The sequence below is a fragment of the Camelus bactrianus genome, chromosome 32 (genome assembly GCF_048773025.1).
Source record: "Camelus bactrianus isolate YW-2024 breed Bactrian camel chromosome 32, ASM4877302v1, whole genome shotgun sequence".
Taxonomy (NCBI): Eukaryota; Metazoa; Chordata; class Mammalia; order Artiodactyla; family Camelidae; genus Camelus; species Camelus bactrianus.
In genome coordinates this window covers 7,982,470-8,008,477 of record NC_133570.1, presented here as the reverse complement: position 1 = coordinate 8,008,477, position 26,008 = coordinate 7,982,470, and the positions used below count along the sequence as shown (strand labels likewise).

The 26,008-nt window shown below is 45.1% G+C and overlaps 1 protein-coding gene and 1 long non-coding RNA gene across 13 annotated transcripts in view; one reads left to right on the top strand and one right to left on the bottom strand.

Annotated features, from left to right (window-relative positions):
• Nucleotides 1-631: 631 nt before the first annotated feature.
• LOC123612674 (uncharacterized) lies at nucleotides 632-25,628 on the bottom strand. Of its 3 annotated transcripts, none has more exons than XR_012503703.1 (5): nucleotides 25,494-25,628; nucleotides 8,292-8,418; nucleotides 6,329-7,252; nucleotides 4,800-5,094; nucleotides 632-2,493 (listed from the first exon to the last, which is right to left on the bottom strand). It is a non-coding gene; the product is annotated as an uncharacterized LOC123612674 (long non-coding RNA). The 3 variants fall into 3 exon arrangements; XR_012503704.1 differs by lacking the exon at nucleotides 25,494-25,628 and adding an exon at nucleotides 8,940-9,591; XR_012503702.1 differs by lacking the exons at nucleotides 6,329-7,252; nucleotides 8,292-8,418.
• ATXN2 (ataxin 2) overlaps nucleotides 25,167-26,008 on the top strand; it is a 99,549-nt gene continuing 98,707 nt past the window's right edge. For 6 of the 10 annotated variants that reach the window (XM_074356504.1, XM_074356502.1, XM_074356500.1 and 3 more), the window contains exon 1: nucleotides 25,175-25,742. In XM_074356504.1, coding sequence (XP_074212605.1) covers nucleotides 25,495-25,742 — 248 coding nt within the window. In that variant the 5' untranslated portion in view covers nucleotides 25,175-25,494. Of the gene's footprint in view, nucleotides 25,743-26,008 lie in introns of all 10 variants that reach the window. The other 4 variants (XM_074356507.1, XM_074356506.1, XM_074356505.1 and 1 more) reach the window with 2 other exon arrangements.

The following is a 26,008-nucleotide window of genomic DNA, read 5'->3' as shown; positions in this document are numbered from 1 at the left end:
CAAATCAGGAAACCGAGGCTCAGGGGGGTACAGTTCAGCCGTGGCTTGAGGTCCCCGAGCTGACACGAGCTGGGGCAGCGCTCCATCTCAGCGTTGTCTGACCCCTGAATCTGGGCTCCTCATCACTCCTCTCTTAAGGCTCTGCTCACGTGGGGACAGTGGACCCTGTTTTGTGGTTGCTTTGGGAAAAGAGCCGAGTACAGAGTTAAGACTACTTTTGTGTGAGGACCGTGGTTCTGTGCACTCACTCTCTCCTCATGAACTTTCCAACCTCTCCCTGCCCTCTCTCCCACTTTAGCAGGGCCTGAGCCAGAGCAGATAAAGGAGGAAGAAAACAATGCCAGGGCTCCCCCCACCCCACCCCACCCTGGCTACACCCGAGGGCTGGCTTCATTTCTATCGCCTTCCATGGCCCCTCCACCCTGCAGGGCTCAGAGCCCAGGCCACACTGACCAAGGAAGCTAAAGTCTCTGTTCTTTTATATCCAGCTTCATGGGAGCAGAGGTGCTTCCCCAGCTGGAAAAGTTGCTTCTGGAACAAAACTGTCTAGACCCCAAGGAATCCTTCTTTTGAGCGTGTAGACGCCGTTACTGCCCCCAGAGGCACAGTCAAACAGGCATAAACGGTAACTGGAAACTTCAGATTCTGGAGGGATCGGCTTAATTTGTGGCTCCAATTTATTAACAGAATAAACAGGGGAGAGAGAGGGCCTAGAACAAGATTTTTATAAACTACTGAGTGATATTATGAAGCAGTGTTAATTTGGCACGTATAAACTGGGGTGTGTGTGTGTGTGCAAATATCTTCCAAGAGCTTTTTCTTTATTTTCACTTTATCACAAGTCACATTTAACTTACGATATAGATTCAGTATCTATGTTTGCTACGTTTTCACATCTCCACTTATTTTATCCTGTTTACAATTACACGTTCTAAATGCTGTAAAACAGCAAGATCTTTGTCTCTTAAAATATACGAGTATGTTTGTATGTTTTTTAAACTTTTTATTGAGATATAATTAACACAATACAATGCAGCTTTTAAGCATTCTGTTGGACGAGTTTTGACGGTTGTCTACATCTATGTAGTCACTGCCCAAATCAAGATGGAGAACATTTCCATCTCCCCCAAGATAGGATGTTTTATTTTTAAAGCAGAAAAATAGAGGCAAATTGAGAGCACCCTTTTCTCAATACAGGAAATCATTATTTCTTCCAGGATTTTCTAGGCATATATTTTTTTAATACGGTTTATTTGTTCTTTCAGCAATGAACTTGAGGGTCCACAAGTACCAGATACTGTCTAGGTTCTGAGGATGTGATGGTGAGTACAACCATCCCAGCATAGCTCGCCTGAAAACAAACAACTGTGCACAATTTCAGATAACAGGCAAGAAAAGTGAGACAGAACAAGGAGATGGGAGGGAAGGGCTGTTTCAATGCTTGATTTGACCTTCCGGCCTCCAGAACCATGGGAGAACCGTCCTCTGTCGCTTCAGCCCCCTCAGTTTGTGATACTGTGTGAAACTGACACACTGGTCTTTGCTTCCGTTCCTTCTGACAGCTTCGCTCTTCCCCAAGCCGACCGCTCTGTGTGCAGGCAGCCTGACTTCAAACGCTGTCTCCTCAGGAAGGCCCTCCTGGTCTCCAGGGCTGGCCTGGCTGCCCCAGGCCTTGCTTTCTCCCTCACATCAGCAGTCCTGCCCTCTCCTCAGTCACATCAGCCCCTCAAAGCGGGGGATGCTCAGGGCTCCGTCCTGGCCTTCCTCTTCTTTCTCCTCTCTCTTTAGGTGAGCTCACGACCTCCTGGGGTTTTTGAAAGACCATCTTGATGCAGTCAAATCCTCAGATTTTTACCCCTGGCCTAGACCCTGCTCTGAGTTCTGGGTTCACAGATCCATCTGCTTGCTTGATGTCTCTATTGGGATGTGGCATCTGTGTCTCAGACTTCACGTGTTTGAAAGGAATTCTTTCATCCTCTCTGACAAATCTTCCTCCCCTCGCAGCTCTGGTCTTTTCACTCAAAATAAGAACCATCTTCATAGGTAAAAAATCAGTATTTATAGTATAGCATAGGGAACTATATTCAATATCTTACAGTGACCTATAATGAAAAAGAATCTGGAAATGAATATATGTATGTACACGTGTGACTGAAACATTGCACTGTACACCAGAAATTGACACAACATTGTAAACCGACTAGACTTTGATTCAAAAACAAAAAAAAGGGAAAAAAAAAACCAGAACCATCTCATACATCTAGGCATGCAGCCTTGATTCCTCCCTTCTTTCCCCTCACTGTCCATCAGCAGGACCCGCTGGCCCTGGCCCTCAAATGTCTGTGGAACCTCCTCTGTCTTCTCCACCCGTTTGGCCACTGCTCGACCCGAGTCGCCGTCTTCTCTCCCAGGGTAACTGCAGTGGCTCCCTTGCTGGTCTTTCCGCTGTTATTTCGCTCCCTTCCAAATCATTCTCTACACAGCATCACTGCCCTGCGTACAACAGTTATGAGACCAGTCAGTTGTTTTCCTGGATCCTAGAGTAAAAGCCAAAGTCTCCCCTGAGCCCTGACCTGCCCTTCCAACCTCACCTCATACCACTCCCCTCTCCTCCACCTACATGAAGCTTTCCTAGGGCCACCGTAGCAAAGTGCCACAAACCAAATGGCTTAAACAACAGAAATGTATTGGCTTGGAGTTTGGAAGCCAAAAGTTCGAGATGGAGGTGGCTACAGGGTTGGCTCCTTCTGAGAGCTGAGAGCAGCTCTGTTCCAGGTCCTCTTCCTCTCCCAGTGTCCCCGGTGTCGCCGGCAGCCCCATTGCCACCTCACAGGGCTTGCTCCCCATGTGCATCTGCGTCCAGATCGCCCTCCTTAAAGACACTGGGTGTAGGACCCACCCCAGTGACCTCATTTTAACTTGATTACCTCTGTAGAGACTTTAAATCAGGCCCCATTTGGAGGCAGTGGGAGTTAGATCTTCAACACAGGAATTTGAGGGGGACACGGTTCAACCCGCAGCACGTAGGTTTCACTAGCCCAGCATTTTCCCACCTCGGAAGCTCTGCGTGTGCTGTTCTCACTGTGCGGAAGCCTCTCCCAACCCCTTTGAAGGACTGGGGCCTTCCCTTCCTTTAGGTCTTAGCTCTTGTGTCCCCCTCCTTGGAGAGGCTGTCCCCCACCCTCGCCCCTGCTGAACAGTGGGTGACCCCCGAGCTACCCCTGGCTGTTGTTCTTTGTCTCTACTGTTGGCTCCCTTCATAACATATAAGACAAGGCGCCAAAGTTTTATTTGTATTTTTTCTATCTCCTTTCAGTAACTGGAAACTCCCTGAAGCCAGGCTCTGCATCTGCTCCTATGTCCCCAGTTTTCTGGAGCAAATGTCTGGGTAAAGGTTAACTTTACCTCATCACAGCACAGAGCTAGACTTAGACCCCATGCCTCTCGCCTCCTAGCTTCTAACATCCCCTGCCTAAGAAAGTTTCTTTCCATGGGAGCGTTAGTGAGAGGCAAGCCTCCGAACACGCTATTCTGCGCTGTCACCACCGGCAAGGAACTAAGCCAGGGTGCTGCCTGGGCTCCCAGCCCAGCTTCTCCCCTCACTAGCTGTGTGAACTTGGTTCCATTTCATACCCGCTCTGCGTTTCCCTTCCTGTCCTATAAAACTTGGGTGGTGATAATACAGCCTGTAAAGTGCGTAGCACGGAGTTCAGCAAATGTCAGGCACACAGGAAGAGGAGAGGAGCTCCTCAGTCAATATTCACATGTAGGAGATAATATTATCTCCTGGCGTATTCAGCTAGTGCACACTAAGTGCAGGGTGCTCTGGGGGACACAGATGAGCAGCATGGTGACCCTGCCTGCAAGGAGTTCACTGTGGACAAGCAGAGATCTGGCAGGTCAGCCGCCGAGCCTGGGCAGGTGCTGCCGTGGTGCAGAGGTTATGTGTGTGGGTTCAAATCCCAGCTCAGCTACCGCCTGGCAGTGTGATCTAGGGAAAGTTTCTTGACATCTCTGTGCAGTCATTTCATCTCCTGCAGAATTGGAGAATAGCATCTGCCCCTTACAAGATTGTTGGGAGGATGGAAGGAGCTAGTGCTCAGCTCCGTGGGCACCGTCTGGGAGAGCTTCCGCCGCCCCTGCTCTCCTCTGGGCTGTGTTAGTGGCCCTGAGCCTGCTCCCTGGTGGCCCGGCTAGACGGTGTGCATTTTGAAGGTAGGGACCATTTTCCTTCATCTGCACAAGGTCTGGCCCAGGGAAGCCTTTCAACACAGGACTATTGGAAGGAAGAGAGGGAGGCCAGGCAGGGTGTAACCAAGGGGACTTTACAGGACTGAAGGCAGGCCCTCCCTGGGTGTGGTCACCGGCCTGATGCTAGCACCTGGCACAGCCCTGGAATGTACAGGGCTTTCCTGAACACACACTGAATGAATTGGAAAGAGCAATGGGAAGGATGTACACAAATGCCACAGGGTTCAGAAGAGGGCAGGGTAACTGGCGGGGCATGTGGGGAAAGGCTTAGGGACAAGGCTGGAGTTGGGACGGACCTTGGAAGGACAGAGCGAGCTGGCAGGCCCCGTGCCCTCTGTCTTTGAAGCCTTAAGGCAAGTGTGGAAAGTATTGCCTCAAGCAAATTCTGCCTGCGTTACAAGAATGTATCTGTGAGGATGCCTTTAGCTGCAAGTAATAGAATTCCAGCTCAGAATGGCTCACTCAGCAAGGGGATTTATTATTTCACAAACAAGAATGGAGGTAGGTCACGTTCTGGATTGGTTAAATGAACAGCTCAACAATCTCACCATAGATCTGATCCGGAGCCCTCCCAAGAGACTTTCCCTCATGCCCCATGAGGACAGTCGTGATTCACCTCCCGAGACTGGGGATGGGCCTCACCCCAGACACTCAGAGAGGGCGGATGTCTGGACAGTTGTGCTGCTCTCTTAGCAAAGAGATGAATAGTGACTGGTCACCGTTGATCCTGTCAGTCCTATTTCCCTGTGCAAGAGGTTGGTCAGGGGTGGTCATGTGAGTTGATTTTAGCCAGTGAGATGGAGGAGTAAGTCTGTTGAGGATTTCTGGAAAAGATTTTATCCCCTGAAATGAAAAATGTGAAAATGAGAAAGCAGTTTTTGCCCCTCCCTTCCTTCCTTCCCTCCCTCTCTCCATTCCTCCCTCCCTCTCTCCTTCCTTCTTAGAATGCCTCTGTGTGAGGATATGATGCTTGGTGTTACAGCAGCCATTTTGTGGTCCAGAGGGACGATGTTGCTGACACGCTGAGGATGGCAGAGCAAAGAAGCTGGGCCCCTCGCATGCAGGGAGAACCAGCCTTGGAATTACTCATCTCTAGACAATGAATATAGGCAAGAAATAAACCTCTATCATTTAAGTCCCATTAGCCGGATGTTCTATTACTACAGAGTAAAGCATTCCTAATTGAGAGAGTCTCCAACTCTATCTGACCTTACTATCTATACATCTCACATCCCTTCTTTGCTGGTAATAAAAAAAATTGAGGCTGCTGGTGACCATCTTTTCTCCCATGTGGGAAGAGACTACCTGAGAATAAAATCAATAGAGGAAAAAAAGCAGAGGGGAGAGACAGGGACCAATCCCTGATGTCTTTGTCTGAGCCTCTGGATCCAGCCATGCCTGAAGTTAGCCCTTCTCCTGGACTTTGCAGTTACCGAAGCCAATAAATGCCATTCCTTTATTTATTTATCCTCTTAACCTGGGTTCTCTTGATTTTCTGTCACTGAAACAGTCTTGATTAACATACTGTGCCCCCAAGTGCCACTTCAGGGCCTTCTTTCACATCACAGATCATCATAAAGTCTTTGTCAAGGAGATGAATTCACCACTCTCCCTCCTCTTTTCTGCTTCCCAGACTTGAGTGCTGCCCCTGTCAGCATCACTCCCTCCAGAGAGGAGCAGGAGAGGTGACAGGAGGAGACTCAGGGCACATCGGGGCAGTCGGGGGTCATCGTTGCTGGGTTTCTACAGCAGGCAGAGCAGTAGACCAAGGTAAAATCTGTTAGTCAAGATTCACTCAGGCACAAGTGTCAGAAATCCAGCCCCAACGGATAGAAGCAGAAAAGGGAACTGCTTTGCTCTCATAAAGCCAAGTTCGGGGGTGGCGCAGGCCTCAGGGACTGTTGTCCCCTGTCTGCCTGCCCAGCTCACTCACATCAGCCAGGCCAGCACCTTGAATTTAGCCCCCTAAGACTCATTTTGGACTTTCTGCCTCCATAGGTGTGAGATTATGTATTTGTGCAGTTTTAGTCCACTAAATTCATGGCAATTTGTTACAGCAGCAATAGGAAACTCATACAGGCAGGGTACGAGAACAGCGTCTGGTTGTGAAGACCTTGTCTGCTACTCCAAGAGATTTGGACTTCATCTCCTAGAGGACAGGGAAATGAGAGACTTGTAAGGACAACGTGATTGGCAGGGTAGCTTAGAGAGAGAACTCGGGTGTTTGTGGGAAGGATGGATGGGGACCAGAGGCTGGAGACCAGAGAGGCTTTTTAGAAGCTCAGGTGAGAGGTGGTGGCTTGGTGTTAAGCCAGTGGGGAAGGAGCAGTGGAAACAGATGGGGAAATGGTCTCCAAGTTCCCGAGGGCTGGATCAGTGAGTCCTGTGTCAGATGGAGGAGCCCAGTGGGCACTGTGCACACAACACACACACACACACACACACACACACACACACACACACACACACGGTGCTCCTTTGAGTGGAGGTAGGGCACACCAAAGGGGGAGGAACAGAGATCTTTTTAACTTTAATCAATAAAACAGTCATGCCAACGACCCAGTGCCCAGCACAGGGGCCTCTTTTCTATCACTCTCCTGCTTCCCCTCTGCCTAAGACTAAGCCACCAACCATGTGTCAGGCCTTGTCCTAAGCACTTGACAAGTATTATGAAATAACACCCTCAGTCAGCCCTATAAGGTAGGTACTGTTATCACCTCCATTTTCTAGACGAGGAAACTGAGACACAGAAAGAAAAGTGAGACAACTTAGCTGTGATCACTCGGCTAGCAAAGAGTAGAACTGGCGTTCAGCCCAGGCAATCTGGACTTGGGAGCGAGGTGATGCTGGCTGGGAGGAGAAGGGCAATGGATGTGAACTTGAACATGAAGGTCCTGCAGGACATCCAGGTGGAAATGAACAGCAGGCAGCTGATGTGTTGGGTCTGGAGCTCAGAGCAGGGGATATCTGGGGATTCATCACTGGCTGTGTGTGGCCAAGGCTATGGGTGTAAAAAAGAATTCCCAGAAGGGAGTGTAGATGTAAGACAATATGAAGGCTTAAGATAGAGCCTGGGGAGCGACGGCAGTTGGGCAGGAGTGAAAGAAACAGAAAAAGAGTGGCCTGAGAGGTCAGAGGAGGGCCAGTTGGGAAGATGTCCAGAAACCAGTCTTATCAGGGGCATAGGAAATGGTGGTCAGTGGTTTAGTATGAGGCTGAGAGGCCAAGCAGGATAGAGACAGCAGGAAGGGCACAGGGCACTGGGTCGTTGGTGACCACTGCCAGAGCACCCTGAGTGACCCCGCAGGGCTGGCAGCCTGGTTGTCCAGGACTGAGGAGGGCACAGAAAGTCGGGACGTGGAGCAGCCAAGGTAGACTAGAAGCTTGGCAGCAAAAGGCAGGAGAGTGAGCTGCAGAAGCTCAAGGGAGATGTGAACGTTTTGTTTGTAGGTTGGAGGACATTTGGACATGTTTACAGTCAGCCGTAAAAGACATTGAAAATTAGGTGAATATCTGTTGCTTTCACTTTCTCCTTCTTCTCCTAAGTGCAGTTTTCCTTTGGGGAACTGTCTTTGCCCCACACCTTGATGCATAGTCTGTTCCTACTCTGGAGGTAGTCATGTGACCCAGGCCTGGCCAATCAGGATGTTCTAACCCCCCAGCCACAGTGATAGGTTGATGAAAGGACTTGTGACACAGTCCTACCCAATGAGCATTAGTCCTAGGACTTTTGCTGGAATCCTGTCTTCTGGGATTGCCAAGTTGGTCAGAAAGGAAGCCTGGATCTGTAGGGGGCCATCTTTGCTACCATGGAAAGAGGACTTGCCTCAGAATGAAGTGAACACAAATGATAACAGAGCTGAGAAATGGAGAGCGACTAAGTCCCAGTGACATCGTTTGAGTCCCCGAGTCTAAAATATTCATCAGCCAGTTTGTGCTAGGTTTTTGTGCCCCTTGAAATGGAGGGTTTGCCTTAAATAGGGAAGAGGAGATATGATTTGTGTTGGGCAAGGGCAACACCTGTTCTTGAAATCACTCACATGTTTGTTGGCCTTAGTTTCACACTAGCTGTTGCAAGAGGCTTTGGTTCCTTGCCATGTGGGTGTCTCCACAAGTTGCCTGAGTGTCCTCGTGACATGGCAGCTGGCTTCCCCCAAACTGAGTTGTCTGAGGAAGAGGGAGCGAGAGTACCAGCTCAGGTGGAAGCCGCAGTCTTTTTAATAACCTAATCTTGCAAGTGACATACCAGCACTTCCACCATACCCAGTTTGTCTGAAGTCAGTGACTGAGTCCAGCATAATAAGGGAGGCATATAGGAGAATTTGTGGGCATGTTTTTAAGCCACTGTACCACCTGTCAGGCTTCCCCTGACATCTCATTCATGAGATTTGGGTCACGTGATTATACCTGAACCAGTCACTGGTAAGGGGAATGGATTGTCCTAAGATTAGTCACTTTTGGGGCTGGGCTCAGCTTCCTGGAGGCTCAGAGCTGCGTGGGGGAAGGGAGATGCCTGAACAAAATCCAGGAGAAAGGAAAGAATAGATGCTGGTGAGAAACCAGCAGTGAGTCCTGTAGGCGGTCCCCCGGGGTGAGTAACTGTGATAGGCAGGGAAGATGTTTCCAAGAAAGAAGAGCTAAATTTAATACTTAATTAAGACCCAGATTCTTCAGTAGTGTATACTCACCAGAAGAAGAAGGAAGCGTAAGATGAATGGAGTTCCCTTTCTGACTTGGAACTCTGTTTTGTCCCCTCTGCCCTAGAAATGTTGTAATTTATGTTCTCTGCAGAAACACAATAATCTTTTTTATCACTGGGTCTTTGCAAAAATGTGAACTATTTCATAATGAAAGTCAAGGTTGTGCAAATTAAAGGATCTAATATGAAGCCAAGATAGTTTTTTTTTAATTGAAGTGAAATTCACGTAACATAAAATTAACCATTTTAAAGTGAACAGTTCAGTGACATTTACAGTGTTGTGCAACCACCCCTGTCTACTTCCAAAACATTTTTATCACCTCAAAAGGAAATCCCATACCCATTAGTTGTCACTCCCTAGTCTCCCCTCCCCCTAGCCCCTGGCAGTCCCCAGTCTGCTTTCTGTCTCTATGGATTGTCTGTTCTGGACAGTTCATGTACATGGAATCATTTAAGATGTGGCCTTTTGTGTCTTAATGCTTTTATTGAAGTATAGTCAGTTACAAAGCATCAGTTTCTGGTGTACAGCATAATGTTCCAGTCATGCAAGTATATACATATATTTGTTTTCATATTCTTTTTCATTAAAGGTTGTTACAAGATATTGAATATAGTTTCCTGTGCTATACAGAAGAAATCTGTTTTTTATCTATTTTTATATATAGTTGTTAACATTTGCAAATCTCAAACTCCCAAATTTATCCCTTCCCACTCTCTTTCCCTGGTCACCATAAGATTGTTTACTATGTCTGTGGGTCTGTTTCTGTTTTGTAAATGAGTTCATTAGTGTCCTTTTTTTTCCCTTAGATTCCACATATGAGTGATATCATATGGCATTTTTCTTTCTCTTTCTAGCTTATTTCACTTAGAATGACGATCTCCAAGTCCATCCACGTTGCTGCAAATGGCATTACTTTGTTCTTTTTATGGCTGAGTAGTATTCCATTATATAAATATACCACAACTTTTTTTTTTAACAATTTTTTTTATTGAGCTATAGTCATTTTACAATTTTGTGTCTACCACAACTTCTTTATCCAGTCATCTGTCATTGGACATTTAGGTTGCTTCCATGTCTTGGCTATTGTATATAGTGCTGCTGTGAACATTGGGGTGCATGTATCTTTGCAAATTAGAGTTCCCTCTAGATAAATGCCCAGGAGTGGGGTTGCTGGATCATATGGTAAGTCTACTTTTAGTTTTTTGAGGAATGTCCATACTGTTTTCCATAATGGTTACACCAAACTATATTCCCACCAACAGTGTAGGAGGGTTCTCTTTTCTCCACACCCTCTCCAGCATTTATTGTTTGTGGACTGTCAAATAATGGCCATTTTGACTGGTGTAAGGTGATACCTCATTATAGTTTTGATTTGCATTTCTCTGATAGTTAGTGATATTGAGCATTTTTTCATGTGCCTATTGGCCATTTGTATATCTTCTTTGGAGAATTGCTTGTTTAGGTCTTCTGCCCGTTTTTGGATTGGGTTCTTTGTTTTTTTGTTATTAAGTTGTATGAGCTGTTTATATATGCATAATGTTTTTGAGGTTCATTTGTGGTGGTATCAGAAATTAATTCTCTTTTATGACTGAATAGTATTCCATTGCATGGATATATTACATTTTGTTTATCCATTCACCTAATTATGGACCTTTGTGATGTTTCCACCTTTTGGCTACTGTGAATAGTGCTGCTATGCACATGCATGCACACATCATGTATTATTTTGAGTACCTTTTTTCAATTTTGGGGGTGTACACCTAGGAATGAAACTGCTGAATCATATGGTACTTCTGTGTTTCACTTTTGAGGAACTGCCAAACTGTTTTCTAAAACAGCTCCAACATTTCACATTCTCACCAGCAGTGAACAAGGGTTCCAGTTTCTCCACATCCTTGCCAGCACACGTTATTTTCCATTGTTTTGAACGTGACCACCCTAGGAGGTGTGTGGTGGCAAGAGAGATTTTAGAGGTGCCCAGTAATTACCTAATTATCTATTTCAGACCAACAGGGTCACAATCTTACACTTGATTTTTGTAAAAAAAAGAAAAAAAAAGATGCAAGGAAGAAAACTAGGCTTTTATCCCTCATCTATCCCAATAAGGCGGGGCTTTTGAACAATCTGAGGTTAGAAATGTCCTCAGAAATGCCCGTAGGAAGTAAAATTCACTGAGATATGCATAAAAATGAAAACTAACAGGAGAAGAGTGGAAACCTCTACTGACAACACTGAACCAGAAAAGTGGGAAGAGTTGTGATCTCCTTGTTACAATGAAACAAAGCAGGGAAAAAAGAAAAACAGCCAGAAATCAACTTGTTACATGTATTTGTATTAATCTGACCATGATCAGAAGAGTTTAATGGAAATGCACTCAGACATATCTAGCATTTATATTTATCTATCTATATGAATATGGATAGATAGCAATGCAGATACAGTAGAGACATATCTGGGTCCATTTCCAATAAACTCTCGGTGTTGTCTGTATTCATACAGATAGACAGGTGTTGATAGATGCAGATACGGATATGTGAATAGATCTCTTTTACCTTTTAGTCATTTTCCTGCTTCTCCAGGAGTGTATTCAAAAAGCACAACCCACATACACAAATGACACACATAACTGCATTTAAAGTCCATTAATTTAAATAGTCGTTACTTCACTAAAATATTTGCTGAGCATCTATTAAGTGTCAGGCAACTTTCTAGGCTTTGGAAATACAAACAGTAAAGTTCCTGCTGTTGTTGGCCCTACTTTAGAGTGAGAGGCAACAGATGACAAGGAAACGACCTCATACGTATTTAGTAGTGATACATGGTCTGAAGAAAAATGTAACAGGTTAAGGGGGTGCAGCGTGATGAGGCGGGTGCTATTGGATATAATAGGGTGCTCAAGGAAGACCTCCAGGAAGAAGAAACCAAAGTGAGGTCTATGATCTGAATGAAGTGAAAGACTGAGCCATGTGTATACCCGGGGATGGGCATTACAGCCAGATGGAGCAGCAAATGCAAAGGCCCTGAGGCGGGTGGACTTGGCATGCTGGGAGACACCAAGGAGGTCTGTGTGTCTGGGCTGGAGTGAGCAGGAGGAACAGTGGAAAGAGTGGCAGGTTGAGGAGGTAGTGAACTGTCAGATATTAGAAGTCAAGGTGAGGTATGTGGCATTTACTCTGACATGGGAGCCATTTGAAGATTTTTAGCATGGGAACCACATGCCAAGACTTGTGTTTTTAAAGGATCTCTGTGGAAGTTATTTGGAAAAAATGATTTAATTGTGAGGGAAGAATGGAAGCGAGGAAACACTTTAGGAGGAAACCCTAGCAATCATCAGGATGGGAGATAATGGTGGCTTGGACGAGGGTATGAGCGATGGGGGTGGGAGATACAGCAGATTCCGGACATATCATATCTGAAGGTGAAGCCAACAGGATCTGCTGATGTACTGCAGGTGGAGAGAGAGATAAAGAGGAGCCAAGGACAATTCGTCACTAGTGTTGGTGGTGATGTATTTGAGCAGCTGAAACACTTGAGGCAGAGTTTCCAGGGCAGGGGCAGGGGACTGAGGCGAGCAGAGCTGAGCTCTGGTTACCCGCAGAGTTTGAGGGAGTCCATTAGGAATCTCGGTGGGAGATGTCAAGTAAGTGGAGTTCATGAGGGATAGGGGCTGGAAGAAACAACGTGGGACTCTTCAGGGAATTTGTGGTACTTAAGGCAACGGGATTGGATGAGACCATCTAGGGCTCGTAGATGGGCTGAACCGAGGGTGTGTCCATGCTGGGAGGTCAAGGAAGTGAGGAGGGACCAATGAGGGATGGGGAGAACCACATGAGAGTCAAGGCCAGGGAGCTAGGTGACAGGAGTGTCTCCAGAAAGAGCAGTGATCAAACTGGACAAACCTGCTGATAAGTCCAGTAAGATGACGATTGAGAATTTGCTGTGGGATTCTGCAGTGGGGCAGCCATCAGGGACCTTGATGAAAGCATTTCTTTGAAGGGGCAGGGCTCAGAGAGAAGGGGAATGGAGGAAGAGGGGATGGAGGGCAGCCCTGGGGGAGGTAAGCATCAGGAGAGGATTACTTTTGTAAAGACCAGAGGTACTATAGCATGTTGGTTTGCTGAGAAGAATGAGGCAGGGGACAGCAGCGCTCTGGGGATGTCCTTCAGTGGAAGGGAGACGCCGGGATTTAGATGAAACACTGGCAGACCATCTATTCCAACAGTGGACGCTTTTACAAACACAAATAATCTTCCTGTGGATAAGCCTGTTACTGAACTTTGAGTTTGAACCCCTTGGGGTTTATGTAATAATAATATGCAAATAAATGTAGTAATAATAAATAATAACTGTTAATGATATGTAAGTAAAGCATCTACATATTCTCTTAGCACCAAATCCAACTGACAGTAGTTTATTATTTATCGCTACTTTTAAAAATTGTGGTAAAATGTGTATTAAATTTTCCATCTTAACCACTTAACTGTACAGCTCGTTGGCACTAATTACACGCACAATGTTTTGCAACCATCATGACTATCTAGGTCCAAATTTTTTCATTACCCCAGACAGAAACTCTGCACCCACTAAACTCTAATTCCCCATTCCCCCCTCTCCCCAGCCCCTGACAAACCACCATTCTACTTTCTGTCTCTCTGAATTTGACTACTTAAGTACCTCGCGTCAGTGGAATCACGCAGTATTTGCCCTTTTGGGTCTGGCTTCTTTCACTTAGCGTGATGTCTTCAAGGTTCATGCATGTTGTAGCTTGTGTCAGAATCTTCTTCCTTTTTTTTTTTTTTTCTAATTTTAAAAATCTTTTTGATTTTTTTGGGGGGGTATTACATTTATTTCTTTCTTTTGATGGAAGTACTGAGGATTGAACCCAGGACCTCATGCATGCTAAGCAGGCACTCTACCACTGAGCTAGACCCTCCCCGCCAGAATCTCCTTCTTTTTTAAGACTGAATAATAAAATATTCCTCTGTATTGACTGACCACATTACATGTATCCATTCATCCACTGGTGGACATTTGGGTTATTGTTACTTTTTTCACTTAAAAAAAAAGTAATACTGGGGACAGTGGGATGGATTAGAAAAGGACACAGGGAAACTTTAGAGGATGATGCATATGTTCCTATTTGGATTGTGGTGATGTTTTATAGATGTATGTATGTTAGAAGGCATCAAATGAAACACTTTAAACATACAGTCTGCTGTATGTCAGTTACACCTCTATAAAGCTGTAAGCAAAGGTAATATTTAATTCATTCAAAGAGTTCCCAAGGGGTACCCAGTAAATAACAGGTCTCCTTTTTTTTTGGTCCCCAATTCTCCTTCCCAGGGAGAAACCGTTATCAGTTCGTTGCCTTCCAGACATAGTCCAAGCACACATGGGCTTATATGTTATTTCCTGCCCCACCATTTAAAAAATCTAAATATTAGCACTTTAGTACTCACTGTTTAGTACCTTGTTTTTTTCTCTTGGTAATATCTTAGAGATGCTTCCTTATTTATCTAAATAGAGCTGCTTCATTATTTGCAACAGGTGCACCCTGTCCTGCTGTTTGGGCGTCTTACACTGTATCTAACTGTTCCCCTGCTAATGGGCACCAACGCTGTTTCTGGTTTGGTTATTACAACGCTCCGGGGGGTATCTTAGTGCAGATGATCTCTGCACTTGGGTGCAGAAGAATTCAGACCTACAACTCAACATCCCATGTTCACACCCAGACTGTACTGTTTGCTAGCTGTCCCCTGGGAACTTAAGCTTTTCTAGGACTCAATTTTCTTCTCTGAATTATGGGGAACAAGTAGGTTGTGATATTCACACAATGTAATATTATTCAGCTTTAAAGAGAAAGGAGATTCTAACACTTGCTACAACATGGATGAACCTTGAAGACATCATGCTAAGTGAAAGAAGCCAGACAGAAAAGGACAAGTCTTGTATGATTCCACTTATATGAGGTACTTAAAGTAGTCAGATTCAGAGACAGAAAGTAGAATGGTGGTTAGCAGGGGCAGAGGGGGAAGGGAAAACGGGGAATTAGTGTTAATGGGTACAGAGTTCAGTTTGCAATAATGAAAAAAGTTCCAGAGATGGATGGTGGTGATGGTTGCGAAGCAATGTGAACGTACTTGATACCACTGAACTGTACACTTAATAATGGTTAGAATGGTAAATGTTATGCTATGTGAAATATTCACATATTTCACAATCAAAAGAAATAGCCTAAGTGTCAGAAAGTTGATTAGTGGTTGCTAAGGGCTGGGGGAAGGGAAGAATGTGGACTGATTGCTAACAGGTATGGGATTCCTTTTTGGGGATGAAGAAATGTTCAAAATTATACTCTGGTGATGGTTGCACAACTCTGTAAATATACTAAAAACTACTGAATTGTACACACTTTAAATGAGTGAATTATATAGGATGTGAATTATATCTCAGCAAAGCTGGTGAAGAGTCCAAGTTGGACATCTTAGAAAATATGTTAATACATTCTCTTCATTCATTTGCCTCCATCATCTCTCCTTCCTCCCTTCCTGGCCTTCATTCATTTGAACATTTTTAAGCACCTACTATCTGCCTTCCCCCTTTTTACATCCAGCATTATTGAGTATTCTGCTAACCTTGAATGCCCTACAAGGAGTAGGGGAAGGAGAAGGCTTTTAAGGTCAGCCTGGGGTACATGGTCTATTTTGTAAAGTGGTGTAATAACATTGCCCAATAAAAATGAGATCAAAGGGTTTAATCAGGCCCATGGGGAGGAGAAGGAAAATCATAGACTTACAGACCAGGCCAAAAATCTGGATGAAAGCTGAAAGTTTCACCCCCATGCCTGGCTGTCTTATCTCTACAAGCAGGGCTTGGGCCATTCAGCACGTGGCCTGTTCTCCTTTTGTTTTCCTGCAACACAGCCTCCGAAAGTTTCCTTGCACTTCAAGAACATGCAGTGGTTCAGGCCTCACTGTTGATGAAGGACAATAAGGATGATCTTCTCCAGGTCACGTGATGGCTCTTCTGGAGAGTCAGTGTATTAGTCAAGGTTCTCCCGAGAAACAGAACCAACAGGAGATCAAGCTATCCATCTCTCTCTCTCTCTCTCTAATCTATCTATCTGTTGAAAGAGAGATTATAAAGAATTGGCTCACATAAAAAAAGAAAAAAAGAACTGGTTCACATGATTATGGAGCCTAAGAAGCCCCACAATCTGCCACCTACAAGCTGGAAACCCAAGAAAGTGGCGTAGTTCCAGCGTTAAGTCTGAAGGGCTGGGCACAAAAGTGTGCTGATGGTGTAAGTTCCAGTCTGAGGACAGAAGACAGACCCATGCTCCAGCTCAAGTGGTCACGCAGAGAATTCTCCCTTTTTGTTCCAGTGAGTCCTCAGTGGGTTAGATGATGTCCACACATGCAGGAGAGGGCAATCAGTCTACCAATTCAAATGGTAATCTTTTCTGGAAACAACCTCACAGACACAGCTGGAAGTAATGTTTAACCAGACATCTGGCCATCCATGGTCCGATGAAGTTGACACATAAAATTAATCATCATAGTCAGCTTTGCAGAAGGTACACCTGGGTTCTATTTTCATCAGGATGGTTCTAGCAGTCTCTTTTAGGGGGTAGTAATTAAGCTTATTTATTTATATTTAGTTTTTTTTTTTTTTTTTGGAAGTACTGAGGATTGAACCCAGGACCTCATGCATGCTAAGCATTCACTCTACCACTGAGCTATATACCCTCTCCCTGGTTCTAGCTTGAATGAGATGACCAAGACTCTGGAGATTTGGAAGTCATCAGATTATTAAAAGTAGGCTTCTCAGCTTTCTTCTGAATATTAGGAGGCATCTTGTTTTAAAAAAAATTTTTATCAAGCATCATGCTCAAAGAATTTTTTTTGAATTGATTTTTCAAATATCCCTAATTATGACAGATTACCATAAAAAGGCCACAAATTCTTTCCTCCCTATATACCCATCTTTTGCAAAGTGATTTTCCAGCTTGTTCCATCAAGAGATGGAGTCTATTTCACCATCCCTCAAATCTGGGCGTGGCCACATGTCTTGCTTTGACTAATGCAACATTAGAAAATGTGACCGAAGAAGAGACCTGAAAAGTGTCTGTGCCTGTGCCTTGGGGCTTGCCTTCTCTTGCTGCTCTTGTGACCCCCACTATGTGAATAAACCCATGCTAACTTGCTGAATGGTTAGAGACATGTGGCCAAGTTGTCCTTGTCATTTCCAGCTGACATAGAGTCAACGGCCAGGTATGTCAATGAGGCCATCCTAGACCATCCAACCCCAGTTGAGCCAGCCTAGAAATGGAAGAATTGTTCAGTCAACTCACAGAATTTTAAGGAATAAAAAAGTTTGTTGTTTCAAGCCACTATGTTGGGGGGTGGTTTGTTACACAGTGAATGCTAACTGATACACAAATATTCAGGATGTTTCTAAAAGTCTTACATAACTTAAAAAAAAAAAAAAAGAACCATGGGCCAAGATCATTAGAAATCATAGTAACAGGATTCCAGAGTCATTTCCAGGATGCCAGAAGCCTACCAGTTGCTTATTGCTACATGAAGATTTGTCCTGTATCCACCCTCTGAAGACAGAAGTCAATCACATGTGTAATGGAAGAGAACCCCAATCAAAGGAGAGCAAAACCAACTCTCATAGGGCCTCAGCTCCAACTCACTTCAGGCCTGCAGAAGGCTGATGACTTACAGCAGTTCCCTAAAAGGTCCCTGCGGTTTCTTGGCTTCAGTGCCTACAAGACCACATCACAAGCTATTAACTGGAAGAGAAGTAAGCTTTATGCAGTGGGTGAATGCAAACTGTGCCAACCACATATGATGGAAACATGTGGGTAGAGAAGGCTAGCTATTCAGCTGTCCCCCTCACTGCCTGGAAATGCTTCAGTCATTAAAGGGTGGCCTTGGATGTTGGCCTCATTGTGGCCCATGGCTGGAGGCCACCAGCAGGTCTGATTAGGAAGCATATGCCATTTCAGGCCCAAAGAAGCAAACATATATAAATTGAGAATTAGTCTCTATCAGATCCAATCAACTCTGCTTGTACAGACTGACTCTGTATAGATGGTGGGAGTGAAGGATTCTGCCTGTTTCTGCAGCGCCAACATTTGGCCAATATGGCATTTCAGCAGAAAACAATACAAATGTGGCAGAAAAGGATGCAGGGGTGAAAAGTTCCTGAAACAGGCCTTTCTTTTCCATGTCTGTGACCTACAGTTGACTGCTTAGAGTTTGAGAATGGCAGTTTGTGGTTGAATAAAACAAAATTAAAGTGGTTGGGAGAGTAATTGATCTTACTTTGGGAAATGAGGAAGGGCAGTACCCAAGGTCAGCAGTGAGTGACCTTGGGTAACTCAGGCCACTTCTCTGTTCTGGTGTTGCTATCCCTATAACGGGGTGAGTGCCAAAGGAAACAATGAAAATAAAAGTGCTTTGTAAGCCACGAGGTGCGATACAAATATTAGTTATTCCTACTGATGTCCTAACATTTTATTTTTAATTTTTTTGGAAAAGGTAGTATGTGTGCATGGTAAAATAAACTTTCAAAAATAACTTTTCAAACAGTATAAAGGGTCCGTGGTCCCCTAGTGTCAGTTTTCTTGGCCTCATCAAGAGATATTCTAGATGTATGCATATATACACAGTAAAAATATATGTATACACACTCACACACAGAGTCATAATACTTCCCTTCTGTTTAATGCAGGTAGCGGGGTGGATATAGCTCAGCAGTCAAGCTCATGCTTAGCATGCACAGGTCCTGGCTTCAATCCCCAGCACCTCCACTAAACAAACAAACAAATAATACAAACAACCCCAAACCAAACTATACACAAGTAGGTGTATACCATGCAACAATATTCTACACACTTATGTTTTATTATTTTGTTTTATTTTAAAATTTTCTGTTTTGGGCTTAACAACAGGTCTTTCTTCCCCTCCAGCTCTACTGAGGTATAACTGATAAATAGAATTATACATATTTAAAGTGAACTGTGACGATTTGATACATGTAGACTTTGTGAAACGTTACTACAATCCAGTGAATTAACATATACATTGCCTAATATGGTTACCTTTTTTCCTTTTCCTTTTTCTTTTTAACAACAGATCTTAAAGATCCTTGAATCAGTGCAAAGATCTACCTCTTTCTCATCGACCAGCTGAGAATAGTCTATATTCCATTGTATGTGGGACACCCTGCAAGGCAGCTAAGCATCCTCTGCTGATGGAGTTTCTGTTCTTTGTTCCAAACAACACTGCAGTGATTATCCTTGTACATTCATCTTTTCACCCTTGTTGAACAAAGGGGAAGGCGCAATTTCGGTTTTGATAGGCACTGCCAGCTTGTTCCTGAAGATGGTGACTTCTACAATAGTTATTTCTCTAATCAAGACACAGGCAGTAATCCATGGTGCCAGCTTCCGAGAAGCTTGCATTTGATGAAACCAAGGAGAGTTTATTTTTTCCAAGAGAGTCAGCTTGGACCTTCACTATTTCAGATAGCAAAGTGGTTTAGAGCCCAGACTGGAGACAGACTGCCTGGGTTTGAATCCCAGCTCTGTCACTTAATGAGTGTGACTTTAGGCAAAGTGGCTTAACCTCGCTGAATGCCTCAGTCTCCCCACCTATCACACGGGAATAATAGCAGGGTGAGAATAGCTCAGTGGTAGAGCTCATGCTTAGTATGCACGAGGTCCTGAGTTCAATTCCCAGTACCTCCATTAAAAAAAAAAGGGGGGAATAATAATCTTAGTCTACTTCGTAGGGTGACTGCAGGGTTTCTCAAGGAACCTCAGCACTTTTGACATTGAGGGCTGGATAATTCTCTGTCATGTGCATTGTAGGATGTTAAGCAGCGTCGCTGGTCTCTACCCACAAGATGCCAATAACACTTCCCCTTCAGTTGTGACATCCAAAAATGCCTCTGGACATTCCCCATGTCCTCTAGGGGGCGAGGCAAAATTCTCCCCTCCCATTGAGAATCAATGCATTGTTGTGAGGATTAAATTAGTTATTATGTAGAAAAACTTAGAACAGAGCTGACACATGGTAAATGCTATAGAAGGGTCTGCAATTATTATCATTATCATTCCTGAGCCCTTACAGAAAAGTAACAGTTTTGGTAACATGAGAGTTTAGCAAGACAGTGAGTATTGTTAAGCCCCTATCTACTTCCACTTGGAAAGGAGAATCCAAGCCCTTCTTGTAAGATCATAGGTCAGCATTGACAGTATTAATTATAGTCTGATCCCTCTGGGGTCCCATTGTAGGGCTCACGGTATCCTGTGGCAAACTTAACAAGATCCCCACGCTAACGGCCAGCTCAGCTGTCCCCAGTCCTGCACATATCCATTTTAAATCCCTCCTACATTCTCCAAGTGGTGCATATCTCATATCTCTGGCTTTCCATAAATCTGTGGCCCCTGAAACAACAGGCTACCCACAAAATTCACCCCAAAAAGAGGGTGAATGAAAACAAAAAGAGGGAACTAAGAAAAACAAAAGGCTGAGTTTCCTTAAATGTCTGGCTCTGCACAGCACAAGCATTTCCAATGAAAAATAAAGAATTCTTTCTTCTGTGTCTATTTCAGCTAGCATCCAGCTTTTGCCTTGTGAATAATGTCACTGCATCATTATTCTATCCCACAAGGTAAAACAAAATGAGCAACTTAACAACCAGAAGTATGCTCGTGTGGAGGAAATGGCTCACTTAAAAGCTTTTCAAATAATGTTGCTGTTTCCTACTATTTTGCCACACCCCCCTCAGTTTTTTTCAAACCTATAGGAAAGTCATAAAGGTGTGTAAATAATGCCCTCCTGGAAGCATCACATCATATACTCTTTCTTTCCTTTTTTTTTTTTTCTAAATTGCTTTTAGTCTTTTGGGATTCCTGGAGTGTCTACAAATAGATTAGCCTCTAAGAATTCTGAGTAACCATGGTTAGAAAAAAACACTGGTTTAATTAGCCATGGTCCTATTTTTGAAATTACATCTGCTGTTTTTTTTTTTTTTAAATGAGGATTGGTCTGTACAAAAACTTGAAGAGGATGGATTTAGAGGGGGTGCGCGTTAGTTTTGATTTGAATTAATTTTCATGCTTTTGAAAGCGAAATCAAGAGTATTGAGTGAATAATGTATCATCATACATTAAACATGTTCAAATGAAGAGAGCTGAAAAGAAATGATTGCAGAAAAATGAATTGCTGGAAATACTGGATCATCTGACGTGTGCTGCTGGACTGAATGATAGCAAATCACTCTACGCATTTCTGCTTTGCATGACTACATCAGTTTTTCATCTCCAAATCCTCAGACTTGATTAATCATTGAAGTGATGAAAACTAAAGGGCCATGTGGCTCGTTGAAGGGCCATTGAAAATCAGAAAGCAAGTATAGAATCCACAGGACTCAACTCCCAAGTTTGAAAGTCTTTCTCTATATGGTTTCTCACTTGATACTTTTTTTGATTTCTGAAATAGTGGTTGAAATGGCCACAGCTATTTTTTAAGTATTTTAGCAATTCTTCTCAGTATCTGAACCCTTTCAGGGCAATGTTCCTCACTGTCTTTGGTGATAACTCCCCAAGGACACTTGTTGATTTTTGTTTAAGTGGCTGCCTGAAAATCATTTGGGGCAGGGGGATGCATTCAAAAATTCAACTTCTATTGGATATGTTAGTTCTTGACTTCAGCATTTGTCTTTAAAGAATTCTGAATGTACATGGAAATCAAAGGAAATGCACTTTTTGAGGGTCATGTGTATTAGCTACCTATTGCTGTGTAACAAATTACCCCAAAACTTAACAACTTAAACAACAAAAGGGTTAGAACTCTGGTGCAGTTAAGCTGAGTGTCTCTAGCACAGGGTCTCCAATAAAGCCTAATAAAGTACATTGACCAGGGCTACAGTCGTATCAAGTCTTGACTAGGGGATGATCCTTTTCCAAGCTCACTCACATGGTTTGTTAGTGGCCATCAGATTCTCACTGTGGTTGGAGATAACAGTTCCTTGCCCATGTAGGCCTCTCTGTAGGGCAGCTCACAACCTGGGAGTTAGCATTCTTCAAGGCAATTGTGTGAGAGCGGGTAGCCTAGTACAAAAGCCAGGGTCTTTTTGTAACTTAATCTTGGAAGAGAAAACCCGTAATTTTGTCTAGCTTTTTGTTAGAAAGAAGCCACTAGGCCTAGTTCTTATTGAAGTGGAAGGGATTTCACAGGGTCTGAACACCAGGAGAACAGGATCATAGGGGGTTACCTTAATGGCTGCTGCCACAACATTTTGTCTTAAGGTGCCCTATCCTGACATTTTCATCTAAAGCTGCAGCCATCTGACATCACAGTTGTTAAATAACCATGTCTTCAAAGATCTAGAATTCAAGTGAAGAGCTTGCAATAAGAGATATACCTTGGTTTTGGGTGTCGATCCTCCTTCCACAAGGAAAATGGGGGTGTGTAGATAGAATTGAGCTTCCCTTTGTTTCTATTTTAATATAAATGCAGAAATCAAATTTTAATGACAAACCCTCAAATATTCCAGGTGTGGATGTAAAATGGCATAGTCACTTTGGAAAAGAATTTGACAGAATCTTAAAAAAGTTAAATTTAAATTTACCATATCACACAACATTCCATTACTAGGCATCTGCTCAAGAGAAATGAAAACATATGTCCACATGAAGACATACGTTTACAAATGTTCATAGCAGCATTATTCATAACCCAAAACTTGAAACAATTGAAATGTACACCAACTGGTGAGTAAACACACAAAATGTGGTAGAGTTGTCCTTCACTGTCCATAGGGAACTGGTTCCAGGAACCCCACCAATAGCAATCCGAGGATGCTCAAGTCCGTTATATAAAATGGTATAGTATTTGCACATAACCTACACACATTCTCCCGAATACTTTAAATCACCTCTCGATTATAATACCTAATACTATGTAATGTAAGTACTATGTAAATTATCGTAAATACAATGTAAGTGCTATGTAAATAGTTGTCAGAGCTTGATCAATTCAAGTTTTGCCTTTTGGAACTTTAGGGAATAAAATATATATATCTACATAATCCATGCTTGGTTGAATTGAAGGGTGCGGATCCTGTGGATATAGAGGGTCAACTGTATATCCATGCAATGGAATACGACTCAGTGATAATAAGGAATGAAATGCTGGCACGTGCGATGACATGGATAAACCTCAAAAACATTATGCCAAGTGAAAGAAGGCCAAAAACACTGTAAAATTCCATATATATGAAATGTCCCCAATAGACAAATCCATTGAGACTGAAAGTAGATTAGTGGCAGGTGGGGCTGAGGATGGGAATTAAGAGCAACTGCAAATAAGTATAAAGGATTCTTTTGGGGTGATAGAAATGCTCTGAAATGAGTGGTGATAATTGCACAACTCTGCAAATTCACTGACAATCATTGAATTATATATATACAATGGGTGAATTTCATACTAAGTTATACCTCAATAAAACTTTTAAAATATATTTTCAATAGTAAGTGAAAACTTGAGCTTTCTCAGCATAAATGAAATCAAGTTCAGCTCTGTCAGCTTCAGGACTTTCCACTTCCTTTCTACCTCCCGTCTGTCTGGAATTTGGTCCTAACACCAAATTCTGGGACCTTGGTCCCAGATACGGCTAACTGCCAAATAATTAAACCAGAGAAAGTTGACTGTATTTCTATTTTGGTCCTTCTATTTTTCTTTTTCCCCTCATTCTGTTTTTTAATCTCAATTTCCTTTGGGTTAATTTTTAAAGGATTTTGCAACTGTCGGTTTAAAGGAATATTACTTTCCCCCATCAACTTTTTTTTTACCTCAGATGGAAGATAGAGCTGCTATCCTACATTTGAAGTGTTTGCAGAATATAATAATAATTTTTTGCCTGGACTGTCTAGGAGATTAATTTCAATTTGGCTACTGGAGACTCATGGTTTAATCATTTTCCAAGTTTATCTGACAATTCTAGGAGATTGAGGGAAGTTTTGGTGGTTCCCTCTATCATTTCCTGAATAATTTCATTGTTAAAAATTAGATTCTTCACTCAAAAAAGAAAGTTATCCATTTGCTTCCAGTTTAACCGCAACACATTAAAAAACAAAACAAAAACCAAAAAACGGAGTACTGTGCTGGCTACCAAGCTAAGTTAATGTAAAACTTATAAAGGGGCCAATGTCTAAAGTTCGCACATTCTTCTGAAGTCTGTTCTGTCTCCACTGAAAGGGACCCCATTATCCATAACTCTTACCAATCATGTAAGTTTTCTTTGGAGTCTCATGAATGAGGAAAAAGAAGTTCGAATGAGGAAAAAGAAGTTCAAATGAGGGAAAATGGGTTCAAATGAAGGTCAGATACCCAAAACAGTTTTCTTGTTACAGTGTTGCTGGGGTGGAAAAAGTGGGGAAAAGGTAACCAGATGTGGGTGGCCCGGAGAGGTTGCTGGATTCCAACCCTGCTGGTCTTGGCAAGAAAAGACAGGACGGCCTGTCTTTGACATCCAGACGACACGGTGAGAGCTTACTGTGTGCCAGGTACCGGGGATACAAAGAAAACCATGGGATCGTGTGTTCTAGGTGCTTTATACGTAGCAAGACATAGTCTCCACCCTGAAGACACTCGCAGTTCATTTTCAAGGTTGCATCAGGTGGGGGCAAATACGGACTCTCCCAGCAGTCTGAGAACGTTGAACACTTGGGGCAGGGGGGCGGGGAATAAACGCTTCCCTCCGGTCCTCTATACTAGGCCGGCCCCGCAGGCGAAGACAGGCACGCCCTCTCCGAAGGGCAGACCCGCCTCGAGGAGGGCGGATCCGGGAAGGGCCGGCTGCCGGGCCCTCACCCGACCCCCGCGAACGCGGCCCAGCGCGGCGCCCGCTCCTCACGTGTCCCTCCCGGCCCCGGGGCCGCCTCACGTTCTGCTTCCGTCCGACCCTTCCGACTTCCGGTAAAGAGTCCCCATACCGCACCTCCGCGCCCACTCCGCATCGCCACGCGGCACCTCGGTGTGCCCGGCCTCTGATGCGTTCGGCGGCCACAGCTCCTCGGGGCCCCGCCATCGAACCTCGCCGCTTCGCCGCGGCCAGGTGGCCGGGGCGGCGCTCGCTCCCGCGGCCGGCGCGGCGGGGCGGGCGGGGCGGCGGCGGGGCTCCGGGACCGTATCCCTCCGCCGCCCCTCCCCCGCCTGGCCCCGGCCCCCCTCCCTCCGGGCAGCGCTCGCTTCCCTCCGCCTCAGACTGTTTTGGTAGCAACGGCAACGGCGGCGGCGCGGCCCGGCCCGGCTCCCGGCATTTCCTCCGTTTCGGCGGGCCACCCCGTCCCTTCGTCGTTCTCCTTCTCCCCCTTGCCAGCCCGGGCGCCCCCCCGGCCGCACCAACCCGCGCCACCCCGCTCGGCGCCCGCGCGTCCCCGCCGCGCTCCGGCGTCTCCTCGGCGCGCCCGGCTCCCGGTTGTCCCCGCCCGGCGTGCGGGCCGGTGTATGGGCCCCTCACCATGTCGCTGAAGCCCCAGCAGCAGCAGCAGCAACAGCAACAGCAACAGCAGCAGCAACAGCAACAGCAACAGCAGCAGCAGCCCGCGGCCGCCAATGCCCGCAAGCCTGGCGGCGGCGGCGGCCTTCTCACGTCCCCCGCTGCCGCGCCGTCGCCGTCCTCGTCCTCCGTGTCGTCGTCCTCGGCCGCGGCTTCCTCCTCCTCTGTGGCGGCGGCGAGCGCAGGCGGCGGGCGGCCGGGCCTGGGCAGGTGGGTGTCGCGCCCCAGCCCCCTTCGCTCGGGGCCTGGACTAGCCTGGGCCTCGCGTCCCCTCCCCCGCGGTCCGCACCGCGGTCCCCGCCCCGTGACCGGCCGGGCTTGAAGGGGGGGGTGGGCTGGGGACCCGCAGTGGGGGTGGGGCTCCCGTCTAGAGCCTGGAGGATTGGGTGGGGGGCACCGCGGGAGCCCACTGGGAATGTCAGGCCCTGTCCAGCCTCCTGCAACATCCCCACCCCCTCCCCCAAACGGTCAAGATG